Here is a 14221-nt window from a genome sequence, read left to right as displayed (position 1 = left end):
AGCCATGAACAATGACAGCTATAACAAGAGGGTGAGAATACAATATTGGAGAGTAGGCAGCCTAGTCACTACTTTGGCCCCAGCTTTCATATTATCTTATATTATTTCTTAGATATGACTATATAAACAAGTATGCAGCTTCTGTTAGAACAACATTGAATAGCTGTGGGCTGGAGTCTGCTTTGTGAATTTATGCTCCGTGAAGTAGAGAACGGGGGAGGGGAGGAGTCTCCAGGGTATTGATTACTGTTCTCTAATTCATTCCCAAGGGGCTGTCTGCCAGCTGCGGGTAGCCAGAGCACAACATACCCCCTACATCTCCCTTCCACCCTCCAGCCACCAGAGTTGTGGGGAGTTTGTCCTAGAGCTGGCTCTTTGCCTGCTGGGGTCTCTCCCATGCAGAGGAAATTCAAAGTTGGGGACATGCAGATGATTTCCATTCTCTTTGCACTGCTGGAGAGAAAAGAGTGGGGCAGAGAAACTTCCCCCTTGTGTTCAAACTTTAAATCAGTCTCTCCTGGTTTCAAGGGGAGCTTGTGGAGAGAAGGCTACATCGTATTTCACAAAACTATAAAACTGTATCATTTAATGGGTTAGACAGCCTTCCATCATTGCATTCCATACTCTATACTCTCCCCAAATGTATTTATTTTAATTTTTTTAATTAATGTATGTAATTTTATATAGGGAAGACACAATGAACAGAGATGTGCATAACAGGCAACTTTTCTAATGATGTTGGAGTGTTGTATACAAACTATGAAAGCGAGATGTGCAGCCAAAATGTTCAGAAATCAGGACCACAATGGCTCACGTTCCATCTAGTCTCCCATGTGCTGTCCTTCCAGTTTAACTTCCAGTGTTTACAGAATTTCAAAAAAGGCCTGTACCTCCTTGAGTACAAATGTCCCCAATCAGATTGCCAGCTGTCTTTTCAGCTCAGTTTAGTCCATTTTATGAAGTAGAGTTTAATAGAAATTATTTCAATTCACCACTATTGGTAGAACAAAAAAATCGGTGTCTTTCAAAATCCGTTTAATCTAATCTACAAGTTCTAAAGTGCCTTAACCATAATCATATAATTATTGCATGGTACTTGGTGCAGAGTTAAGGTTGTTTGGGTGCCCTACTGATGCATTTCCATAGATAAACATTCATACTTTTTTTTTTTTTTTTTTTTTTTTTTTAAGTTTAACCTTCACTCTGAATTTCCTGAATGTATAATGTTTGGTTTGGAGATAATTACAAGATCCCTGTAATACATCTTACCCTAAATTACTGATGGGTTTTCTTAAGCGTAACTCCATCTGAAAGTAGTTTTTGTGTAGGAATTGGGTGTGTGTGCACGTGCATATACATACTGTGACAAAGTTCCTCCTCTATCTTGGTGGGTCCTGCGCTTATTAGCAGATTTTCTTGCCTCAGAGATTCACCATGTGGGTTGGGGAACAGTCCAGAGATCTTCCCCTCTGGGAGAACCCACAGTCCAGGTCAGTTGGGAGGCTTGGGGGGAACCCGGGCCCGCCCTCTACTCCGGGTTCCAGCCCAGGGCCCTGTGGACTGCAGCTGTCTATAGTGCCTCCTGTAACAGCTGCATGACAGCTACAACTCCCTGGGCTACTTCCCCATGGCCTCCTCCAAACACCTTCCTTATTCTCACCACAGGACCTTCCTCCTGGTGTCTGATAACGCTTGTGCTCCTCAGTCCTCCAGCAGCACACCCTCTCAGCTCCTTGCGCCTCTTGCTCCCAGCTCCTCACACTCGCCCCACAAACTGAAGTGAGCTCCTTTTTAAAACCCAGGTGCCCTGATTAGCCTGCCTTAATTGATTCTAGAAGCTTCTTCTTAATTGGCTCCAGGTGTCCTAATTAGTCTGCCTGCCTTAACTGGTTCTAGCAGGTTCTCTAGTGCAGCCCCTGCTCTGGTCACTCAGGGAACAGAAAACTACTCATCCAGTGACCAGTGTATTTGCCCTCTACCAGACTCCTGTACCCCACTGGTCTGGGTCTGTCACAATACATACACCACATGCATCTGTATGTGCCGACATACATAAATATTTTTCATAGTTAATTAAGATAATCCACAAACACATATTAAGTGATACAAAATTAACCTCACAATCTCTTTAATTGTTCCCAGTTCCTGCCTCTGTCCAGGGATTATTTGCAGATCATGCCTACAGCAGTCATTCCTTGTTAGTGACCTGGCACAGTGCTCCTGGAGTGGCTGAGAGATATGACATCCTGCTCTTGACTGAGCAAGGTATCCTTCTGAGCAATAAATCAGAGCCAGCAACTGCTAAACAGCACAAATTTGAAGATTTAATACCAGGCAAGAAGTATAAAGTGCAAATGTTGACAGTCAGCGGTGGGCTCTTCAGCAGACGAGCAGAAACCGAAGGCCGAACAGGTAGTTAGAACATTTCAGCCTTATTTACAGTATCTGCAGTAAGATATGGTATGAATATAATGATTCATCCAAATATCTAGTTATCCAAAAAGCTCCAATAGGAACCAGTCTCCTGATATCAATGCATCGTTTTTCTGACATATGTTTAATGTAAAAAATTGAAAATTGCTTACAAAGTGGTGTGGCTTTTCCAGGTTGTAGTGCATTGTATATTGAAGCAGAGAGTTGAGGAGTGTTGCTATAGTTAAGGATCTCTCAGCATATCCATTATATAGCCATGTTAACTCTTTCATTATCTATCCTTAAATTCACTTGGCTTATATAGGATCCTAGCGCCAAGTTGAATACAAATATACTGCAGGTGTCGCCAACCTTTTCTCAGGAAAAACTTCACATTGATGTTAAAGGGAAGTTTTGTGTGAGTCTAGACTGGAGGATTGAGCCTGTTGGGTATCACACATATTACATATGTGTTGCTAAATGGCATCTATAACTTACAAAAGTTTTCATCTTGTTTCTGGACGTCATTGTTTTTGTGCATTTACGTTATGTGAATGTAGTTCTCAGTGGCTTAACAGAAACTTCTTCTAGTCATAAGCGTCATTTTACTGAGATTTAGCTTAGTTACTAGTAACTCTGACATTTTCTCCTGTATTTATCCCTGTTTCCAGTCCCAGCCGCTGTCACAAATCTGAAGGTCACAGAAAACACCAATGGACGCCTATCATTCAGCTGGACTACCTCCCAGGGAGAACTGGACTCCTATAATATCTTTCTGTACAATCCAGACAAATCCCTCCAGGGCAGAATTTCAGGGGACCAGAACCTCCAGCAGTGTTCTTTCCAGAACTTGCGGCAAGGCAGGATGTATAAAATGGTGATTGTTACCCACAGTGGAGAGCTCACAAATGAGTCATCTGTATTTGGAAGAACAGGTAGGAGCATCTAGCAGGATAATCCATCCCCAATTAAATCTTCCTTAAGGATATCGGTGAGCTACTCTAATAGCCAAAAGCTGGTACTAGAGTCTAGTAAAGCTGCTAGAAGTATCCAAACTGTCTTGATACATCAAAGGCATTACCTAAAAGGAAGCTAAATTCTAAATTATGTGACCACTGTTTTCAGATAATAAAAATATAAATATTGCCCTAATTTATTATCTGGAGCCCAGTGGTACTAGGTGTCCCAATCAAGGGCAGGAGCCCTATTGTGCTAGGCGCTATACAGGTATAAATAAAAAGACAGCCCTCTGCCCCAAAGAGCTTACAACACTGGTTTATGATAAGATGCAACAAGTGGGCAAAACAAATGGGGAAGAGGGAAGACAAGGTAGCTAACAGTGAAATGAAAAAGTTATTCATGGTCAGCAGTAGTTTCAGCTTACCATTTGTCTCCACACTGCTAGATGGCAGGGTGTTGTAGGCATTTGTAAGAGCTATGTTGCTCCCGCAAAACCTCCTCTAATCTCCCACTACTCCCGCCCGCCCCCCGACACACACACACTGAAATTCCCAAAATTTGTTTCCTGTTTTTTGGCCACCTGTGCTATGTATCTTCTAGATCTTTATATGGCCACTATCACAGCACTACCGTAGCATTATTCTTCCCCAAAACATTCAGCATGTAGTAACTGTGTACCCTCTCTTTCAGTTCCAGCCCCAGTTATTAATCTCAACGGCTCCAACAGAAACATGACGGACAGTCTGTGGTTCACCTGGGGACCGGCATCAGGAGATGTAGATTATTATGAACTGAATCTTTATAACCCAAATGGCACACAGAAGGAAACAAGGAATGGGAAAGACCTGAGAGAGTGGCATTTCCTGGGCCTAGTTCCTGGCAGAAAGTACACCCTGGTTGTAGTGACCCACAGCGGTGACCTGACCAATACAGCAAAGACTGAGGGAAGAACAGGTAAAGAACTGCAGTGGCTTTTCGCCCCCAACTGTCAGAATTTACAGAAGTTCATTGGTATGTGATGGATTTATTCTGAGATAAGATTTTTATTGCATGAATTATTAAAGGCATAGAAAAGTACAAGTAAGACAATCATAAATGGTATTACATTAATGGCAGGAAATAAATCAGAGTCTGACTGGTTTGTTCGGAGTCCTGTTTCTTATCAATGTTACTGTGCAGAGGCTGAAGAGAAATGAAGAAGTCTAAGATAATGTCTGTTTTGTCTCACACACCAATCCTGTGTGCAAATGTCATGAGACTTTTTTTTTTTCATTTTGCCCCTTCTGTCTAGCACCCAGTCCTCCTAGTGCTGTATCATTTGCTGATGTTGCAAACACCTCCCTGTCAATCACCTGGCTGGGTCCCCCAGACTGGACGGATTATGATGACTTTGAGTTGCAATGGTTCCCGAGAGATTCCCTTACAGTCTTCAACCCGTACAGCAACAGCAGATCAAAGGGACGCATCATGTATGGCCTTCGACCGGGGCGGCTCTATAATTTCAGTGTCAGGAGCGTCAGCGGCAACACCTGGAAGACATACAGTCAATCACTGTCTGGAACTGTGAGAACAAGTAGGAACCCATTTTTTATTGAACCCTTAGTGCTCATCTGGAGATGATGCTGAAACAGTGCGGCCAATGAGTTAAATCTTACCCATCCCAGTTAAGCATTTATTAATTTCTACTAGCTGACTCAAGAATGTCTGGATATGGATTCAAGTGGAAATCAAAATGTTTCTTTGTCCTGCCCTACAGCAAGTATTTAAAGATTAGAAATGAACACAAGCTGCAAAATTCAGATCCAGATCAAAACATTCCTGAAATTCTGGACTATTTGGCTCCAGGTTTCGATTTATCATAGAATCAGAGAAATGTAGGGCTGAAAGGGACCTCGAGAAGACATCAAGTCCAGCCCCCTGCATTGAGGTAGGACCAAGTAAACCTAGACCAACTCTCACAGGTGTTTGTCTAACCTGTTCTTAAAAACCTCCAAGGATTCCACACCCTCCCTTGGAAGCCTATTCCAAAGTTTATCTAACTTTATGGTTAGAACATTTTCCCTAATATCTAACCTAAATCTCCCTTGATGCAGATTAAGCCCATTACCTCCTGTTCTATCTCCAGTGGCCATGGAGAACAATTGATCACTGTCCCCTTTATAACAACCCTTACCATAGTTGAAGACTGTTATCAGGTCCCCGCTCAGTCTTCTTTTCTGAAGACTAAACATGCCCAGGTTTTTTTTTAACTTCCTCAAAGGTCAGGTTTTCTAAGCCTTTTGTCAATTTTTGCTGCTGGCCTGTCTCTGATTCAAATCCAAACTTTTTTGAAGTTCAGGATTATTTAGATTCTGAAATGTGGAGTGGCTCCATCAAGATATTTTGAGCAATCAAAAAGGAAGTGTGTTCCTGGGGCACAAGAAGGACTTGGGTATAGTAGATTTGAAAAAGTAAAGTCAAAGAGTTCCTTTCCTCTCAATAGCTGTTTGTCAATGTTTGTGGCTTCCACCCATATTTATCTGTGTCCAGCTGATCTCATTAACAGTCTGGTGAGAAGTCTGTCCTGAAATGGGCAGAATAGCTAAACCATGGGGAACTATTTGGAACGTACAGTAATTTGTACTTTGGGTCATATGTTGTACCTCATATGGTGTAACTAAAACACATATTTTGCACAGTGAAATACTTCATAGACATGCCCTGTTGAGATGGGCATTTCATATGTTACACACAGGGCCGGCGCTTAGGTGACCTAGGTGGTCGCCTAGGGCGCCAGGATTTGGGGGGGGGGGCATTTTGCCGCCCTTGGCGGCAATTCGGTGGCGGGGGGTCCTTCCACGCTCCGGGTCTTCGGCGGCAATTCTGCGGCAGGTCCTTCCCTCGCTCCGGGACCCACCGCCGAAGTGCCCCGAAGACCAGGAGTGCGGAAGGACCCCCCTGCCGCAGAATTGCCGACGACGACCGGGAGCGCGGAAGTACCCCCGCCTAGGGCGCCAAAAACCCTGGCGCCGCTCCTGGTTACACAGCAAACCAGATTCACACATAGGTCATGTGACTTTTGTCCTCTTACCCTTGAGAGGACTGTGTTGTGGTTTCCATTTCTGATTATTCAACTGAATTACTAGTCTTGTGATAAACTGCAGATATTAACTGCTAAATGTAGACTAGATGGCCTAAACTTTCATTTTATACCCTTTTGTTTCTTTGCATGTTACACCTTGCAAACATTTCAAGCGGCAAAATAGCAAAATTTTGCCACTTGAATGCAAAGTGCCAATTGGAGAAGTAAAAGGACAGAATAAAGATGTCAGCTGCTATGCTTCTTCCCCTAATCACATCAGGAGGCAGTGTAACTACAGCAAAAAGTCTTATTAGTGATAGTGCCATATAGAGGGGAAAGGGGAATGGTAAGGACATTCATATGCACACACCATTTAGCCCCCTTAGTTTTCTTCCACAAAAGACCTGCAAAACTGGGCTATGTTTGAAAAGGAGTTGGGCCGAGAGGGTGGATGGAGAGGAGTCATGAAAAAGCTAAGCTACGTGACAGATATTTGGTGAAGCTTTGGTCTATACTTTGGGGGGATGCAGGCGGGTGAGTGTGTACATGCGTGTACATATACACACAGAGTATAAGTCAAAATCTTAACCAAAAAAATTTACTATGTACTCTGTGACTTCTCTCAGTGGAAATTCACACCTGATATAAGTGGGTGGAAATCACAGGGTCACATTCTAGAAGGAAAATACTGTTCACTTTTGTCCTTTTGTTCCTGCAGAGGTCTGTGATCAGTTTGTTCTTTGCATTGATTTTATGCTGGAGGGAAATGTAAAGGCCTTAACATTATGGGCATGTTTATTAGGTTGGGTCACTGTACTCCTTAGTTGATACTTTGTAATTGTAAGATGATTTGTTTCAAAAAGAGTGCTCAGGCCAAGATTTTCAGAAGTGACTGATGGCTTGGGATGCCCCAAACTTTTTAAGGGGGCCTAATTTTCAGAAAGTGCTAAGCACCTACCCTCTGAAAATCTGGCCACTTTAAAGTGTCAGAAGTTAGTACCTATAATTATTCATCACTTTTTTGAAAAACTTGGGCTTTTTATATTTAGCATCTCAAAGGACAACAGTGGTTAGTCCAGGGGTCGGCAACCTTCAGCATGTATCCCATCGGGGTAATCCGCTGGCGGGCCGCGAGACATTTTGTTTACGTTGACCCTCCGCAGGCACGGCCCCCGCAGCTCCCAGTGGCCGCGATTCGCTGTTCCCGGCCAATGGGAGCTGCGGGGGGGCCATGTCTGCGGACGGTCAATGTAAACAAAATGTCTCGCGGCCCGCCAGCAGATTACCCCAATGGGCCGCGTGCCGAAGGTTGCCAACCCCTGGGTTAGACCTTTTTCCAAGTATTATCCAAATGTTTTTAGTTGTTGATTTTTTGGTTTTGGGGTGGTGTTTTTTTTTAACATGCATCTCTAGTTTTTCACCTTGAAAGTTAGAGTTTGACAATGATGCCTTGATTTAATTTCATTTTTGTGGTGCTGTGTCAAAATGTATTCCTTTAATTAGAACATTTTAAATGATCTTATATTATTTAGTAACCTTGTATTTTTGCTACAAGGAGCTGAGGGGTAATTTACTAATTCCTGCTATTTTAGCTCCCTCTTTTGCATTGTACAGTACTTGGTTCTTCAGCTATAATTTATTTATTTGGACAATTGTGGAAAATAAGGCTGAAAGGAAAAAGAGAAGTTTATAAATAGCACGTTAAACATTTGTGCCTTTCACTGTAGAGTGTGTGCTATATAATATGGACATTTAATTGTAAGAAGTATGCATTTTAATTACGCTGTATGATGAGGTTTTTTATAACTAGGTTTAAGCTCCAGTTGTACCATAGTTCTAATAATATGTTGGATTCCTATTGTAGCTTTCTTCAGAAGATCTGAAAAGTTTTTTTACAATTAATTACTGACAAGTCACAGTTCTTTGGAGGTCGATGGCATTAATTCAGTTTACACATAGATAAAATGAGGTCAAGTGACTTGCCTAAAATCTTTCAGCAAGTGTGCGGTAGAGCTAGGAATCCTGACTCTTAGTCCCTTTGCTCTAATTAAATGATTAATTTAGACTCAAGTGCTAAGAATGATGGCCTGAGCCATAGAGTGAGCACAAAATGTATAATGCATGTCCTCTGTTACATTACACTTCAACTTTTCAACCTCTCCTCCATCTTTAGGACCAGAAAGAATACAAAACCTTCACTGCCGGCCACAAAACTCTACTGCCATTGCATGTTCCTGGACCCCGCCTGACTCTGACTTCGATGGATATAGCATTGAATGCAAAAAAATGGACACTGGAGAAGTTGAGTTTTCCAAAAGGATAGAGAAAGAAAGATCTTTGCAAAATATCATGATGCTAGTACCCCACAAGAGATACTTGGTGTCCATCAAAGTGCAGTCTGCAGACATGACTAGTGAGGTAGTTGAAGACAGCACCATCACTATGATAGACCGTAAGTCCTTGATGTACCAAATACATAGGTACAGTGGCATGGAGGGAGAAGGTGAACAGGGATAATCTATCATCTGGTTGGTTAGTCAGCAGACTTTTTGACCTCCAGACCTGCCTGTTGTGTCTCACCAGCCACCAAAATGTGTGACCAGTGACCAAAATGGGGAACACCTGTGTTTAGTTGCATGCTGTGCCAGATTATAAGGCACTTAAACTATAAAACTTGCTTTAAAGGATGTTTTATCACTGTGTGAATCATATTGTAAAACTGGTTTATTTGACTCATGCAGTGAGAACAAACTTAAAAACAATTGTTATAATCTGTCAGTCGTGGCACAACATACAGCCTACAACTGCCCCTTTGTTCTCCCCCAGGCTTGCCTCTTTGCTACCCCCTGGCCCTTTCCTCTCACCAAATGCCATCGCCAAGTCAAAATAGTGGGAAGCTACCTAGAGCCTTCAGGAAGTTGGGGCAGTGGCTCTTCTTCAGGCTTTACTCCCTCTTCTCTCAGATGATGAGCTTGCCTCAGGCAGTGGAGATGAAGGAGGAGCACTGCTCTGCAGAGTCCTCCCATACTCGCCTGTGGCTCCTCCCTTGGGCTACAGATGGGTAGCAAATGGCAGCTTGCAGCTTCTCAACAACATACACAAGGAGGGAGGTACTGCCAGCCAGTTGTGGCAATCCATGGGTCACCTCCATTCTGGGTGGTACAGCATGACAGGGAGCCTTAATTACCCCCAAGGCCAAATGTTCCATGAAGTATAGTTGATGGATGAAGTATAGTGTGATTGAGAGGTCTGATCACCAGTCCCCCCTTGGCTGTGTAAAGCCAAGGAGAACTACCGAGTCCAGTCACTAAAAAAACCCCTCTGTGATGGGGTATACAAATCCTACACTGGGCAACAAGGAGTTAATGAGCTAATGGGGACTCAGCTGAGAGATGTCAGAATTGGAGGGAGGAACTTAAAAGGGAGAAACACAGTTCAGTTGATGACAGATCAGGGAGGAGAGCAGATCTTGGAAAAAGGGATGGCTGAATGTAGGAGCCCTATTGGGCAGCCACTGCCCAATGGCCCCTCCCTGAAGGAAGGGAGAACCTGATGCTGACTCACCTTGAAAGGAGACTATTCCTCTCTGTGTGTTGGTGAACTTGGATTAGGGCCACAGCCTGATGAGTGCCCTCTGAAGGAAGAGAGCCTTAACCCAGCTTTGGGACCATTCATTTGGGTCAATTCCCCTTTCTTCTGTTCATTGAAAACCCTGGAAGGGGCAGGCTATCTGGGGCCCAGCCAGTGGGCCTGGCCTCTTAGGACTGGGAGTGGGAAAACCACCCAGACATTCCAGAGCTGTGACCCCAATGAGTGCTGGGGCCCTGCCCAGAGCCTGGGAAAAAAGAGCGTGGTAACACCCACCCTTCACATGAATTGCAACCAAGCACTGTCTCTTTACTACAAGAGATGCTATGAGTTCAGATAAAATCAGAGCTAACCTGAGCAGCACCAGAAACAGCAACATAACTTCTTTGAAGGCTTAACTGTTCTCCATTATTTTCATTTTTAGACATCTCTGCACTATCAGGTTCTGGTTGACCCTGGAAGCAGGACTGTCTAAATACCACGAGGGAGCCAGCTCTCCCAAGAATTCCAGACTCGTCTTACAGATCAAAGATATCTGGCTAGGCTTCAAATAAGCATGTGAACTATTGGTTCCTTATCCACACTGAAACCCTTTAAATTTTGGCCACGACTATTAAACAGTAGATACTGACACAGTATATGTGGCTGTATAGGTTATTGAAAACATTTAGCTGCGATCTCTATTACAGTGCCGTAGTGTTCCATTGGGAGGCTTGCATCAGATGTGCTTTATTTCCCCCTCCCTCTTTTTCCTTTTCCGTTTAGTTCCTGATGTATCACTGTTCAACGTATAGCTTGTTTAGACATATGGCTGATACAAATGACAGTTCCCTATGGAAGCAGTACTGTAAATCTGATATCAGATCATCCATGTGTAAATTATTTGCTTAATTGATTCCGTGTTGTGTATTGTTCCTTGGATATTGTTTATTGTTCCATTTGGTGTGAGAGGGGGAAATCTAGCTGTTTAAAAGCAAATTTCTATCTGCAGCCTCAATGGTCTCAAAGTACCTGGATTGAACCCACCTCTGAAAATGCTATTTTAGCGGCTATAATTTAAGACTGTGTGGATTTAATGAGACTTTAATGCAATCCTGGGCAGCTTCTGCAAGAAATCCTACTGTAAGGAGCTGCCTCTGTCATGTTTAAAACACTGCTGGTCTGTTACATCTTCTGGCCGCTTCTCTGCTGAAGAGGGATACACTTTGTGACTGCAAAGAGCATAATATGAGAGACATTGGGTTTAAATGGTTGAGTTTTGTTGAGATTTGCACCTCACTTGTTGTTATTATGTAATTAAAAATATATAGATGGTGATGTACTTTATTTCCCCCTCCCACTCTCTTCTTTCCCAGGCCCCCCTCCTCCACCTCTACACATCCGAGTGAACAAAAAGGATGCACTCATTACCAAATCTTCCATCAACTTTACTTTCAACTGCAGCTGGTTCAGTGACACCAATGGAGCTGTGAAATACTTTACTGTGGTTGTGAGAGAGGCCGATGGTAAGTTTTCATTAATTAATAGGTTTCTTTCTGTAACCCATATTAACACAAGGAGGGTATTTGTCCTCATCTACTGGCCAGATTTGAGAAGAGGTGTATGGATCTGCTTCTGCATCCAAGCCAATGAACCTGGTCCTTTAACTCAGCAGGGAGAAGCTTTTAGATCCAGAGGTCCAGTATCCACTGGCACCATAGTTAAGGACAGAGTTATATTCATTCTCTGGGATGTTACCATCCACATGTTTGGACAGTTTCCTTACTTAGAAGATGAGAGAACTCAAAGCGAATGTCTCGGAGAATAGAAATGGGACAGACTGTCTTGCTATGCACTGATTCAATAATGCAGCTTAGACACTAACTTGAAGCAGGTAGGAGTGTGTCTCAGCTACAGTTTCTGTTGCCTTAGTGTTGCCTGATAAGTCGTTATTAGAAAACAAAGGTAGCTTACAGTCTGAATAAAATGATTCATGTTGTTTATTTCATGAGGCAAATTGCTCTCACATACACCAGTGTAAATCGAAGCAGAAAATGTCCCCATAGAGTGCATATGTATTTCCTTCCTTGTGCTATCCTGTAGAGAAGAAGAGTAGCTTTGCAGTTAAAGCCCTAAACTAGGACTCAGGAGATCCAAGTTTAATTCTTGACATTGCCACAAGCTCCCTTTGTGACCTTGTGTAAGTCACTTAATCATTCTGTGCCTCTGTTCTCATGTAAAAATAATCCTTTTTTTCTCCCACCCTGTGTCGTTCTTGTCTAGTCAGAGTGTAAGCTCGTTGGGGGCAAGGACTATTTCTCACTATATATTGGTACAGCGCCTAGCACAGCTGACCCTCTTAGGCACTATCATAAATAATAAAACATCAGGATTCATTTCTGGGGACTACAATCGTTTCCTATTGCAACTATTCTCTGTACCCACTGGCTACTTTTTTTAACCCCCTGTGGAAGGAGGCAGATGGCAGGGGTGGGGGTGGAAGGCAGAATTATGCAGCAGGAGTGATTCACACAACCTTCTCAAGGCATCAGAACCGCCCTGTGCATACTGTTCTAGAATGGGATCTAGAAGAGAGAGAGCAAACTGCCCTGAGTTATCTAGCCAGGCAAGCCAGCATCGATCCAAAAATGTCCCCATAGACCAGCATGCAGTGTGGGTTCAAATAGAAGACAGTGTGCCTGGAACACACTGAGCTAGGCTCAGTCCAAAAATACTAAGGGTATGTCTATGTTGGAGCTGGAGGTGTAATTCCCAGCTCAGGCAGATATACACATGCTAGCTCTGATTGATATAGCACACTAACAAGTGGAGCAAATGGTGGTTCCCATCTGACACCCTATGTGCAGCCACGGCTCTGCTGTTATTTTCAGCACACTAGATTGATCAGAGCTGGCCTGGGCATGTCTACCTCCAGCTGCTGTGGAGACATACCCTAAGACTTGAATTTAAGGAATTGTGCCACAAGTCAGCAGTGTGTGGAGCATCACTCACTTAAGAAAAGCGCAGATTATTTCTTTAGGACACTCAGTAATTTGAGTCTGTAGAGGTCTCTGTAAAGAAGGTGGCTTTCATGTGGCTTAACAGTTTTGAAGACGGTATAGCACAGTCTTTATCAGACTGTAAGAAGCTTTTTAAACCACAGCGCCAGGTTGCTTTGAAACACATAATTTCCTATCTGTAGGAATTTGCTGTTTGCTGTAGGAATCTGCTGTATTCTGCTTCTTCTCCTGGGGATCAGATTGCCACACAAGACCAGCTGTTGTTTGTAAAGATAACATAGCTACTAATGACCCCTGCAGTTAAGGTTAATAATAACAATTCGTATATAGTGTGTTTCTTTAAGTGAGTTACAAAAGAAGGTAATTTGGCAGATGGGAAAACGGAGGCTCAGAGGGAAGTGACTTGCCTATGGTCATACGACAGTTTAGGGTCAGGCTAGAAATAGATCCCAGGTAGCTAACTCCCAGTCCCATGCTCTATTCACTAGACCATGCTACCTCCCAGACAAAGTACAGAAGTTTGTCAAGTGTTAAATATGTCTATTGGTGCCCTGGGCCTTAGATATTTACTGCACGAATAGCACGAGAGCTGTGGCATATGATGTGCAATTTTTTTTTTACCATTTTTTTTCCTAGGCAGTGAAGAGCTGAAGCCAGATCAGCAGCACCCGTTACCTTCCTACATGGAATACAAACATAACAATTCCATACGTGTCTATCAGACAAACTATTTCGCAAGCAAATGTGCTGAAAACCTTGACAGCAACTATAAGAGCTTTGACATTAAGCTTGGAGCTGAGATGGAAAGTCTGGGAGGAAAATGTGATCCCAATCAGCAGAAATTCTGTGACGGGCCACTGAAGCCAAGGACTGCCTACAGGTTAGATTTATTGTGGTAATTGTGCTGTGTGAGATGTGCTGTATTATTAGGTACTATGCTATCTCGATGCCTGATGTACTTGAGCTGCCATAGATTAATAACCTGTGTTACATAGTATTCTCTGTGTTGTATTGTGCAATTTATAAAAGCTTTGTCCCTGCCCCATCTTATAGGTAATATATAAACAATTCCTTCACCAGCCTGGGAATGCTACAATTCATTATGTGCAAAACTCCGTGCAGTGAAAAGGCCTCTTTTATCTCTTTTACTTTGATGGAGAACTTTGCTACAGTTGCTAATTTCTCTGTGGAGAGACTTAAG

General features: G+C 43.0%; 1 protein-coding gene across 1 annotated transcript in view; it reads left to right on the top strand.

The window, feature by feature from the left end:
- Positions 1 to 14221, top strand: part of PTPRB (protein tyrosine phosphatase receptor type B) — an 87141-nt gene that overhangs the window by 53174 nt on the left and 19746 nt on the right. The window contains exons 15-21 of the mRNA XM_065413720.1: positions 2143 to 2412; positions 3084 to 3347; positions 4063 to 4326; positions 4664 to 4945; positions 8607 to 8885; positions 11377 to 11526; positions 13657 to 13900. Coding sequence (XP_065269792.1) covers positions 2143 to 2412; positions 3084 to 3347; positions 4063 to 4326; positions 4664 to 4945; positions 8607 to 8885; positions 11377 to 11526; positions 13657 to 13900 — 1753 coding nt within the window. The remainder of the gene's footprint in view (positions 1 to 2142; positions 2413 to 3083; positions 3348 to 4062; positions 4327 to 4663; positions 4946 to 8606; positions 8886 to 11376; positions 11527 to 13656; positions 13901 to 14221) is intronic.

Source organism: Emys orbicularis, chromosome 1 (assembly GCF_028017835.1).
Source record: "Emys orbicularis isolate rEmyOrb1 chromosome 1, rEmyOrb1.hap1, whole genome shotgun sequence".
Taxonomy (NCBI): Eukaryota; Metazoa; Chordata; order Testudines; family Emydidae; genus Emys; species Emys orbicularis.
The sequence above is the reverse complement of the archived record's forward strand: the minus strand, read 5'-3'. Positions and strand labels throughout refer to the sequence as shown.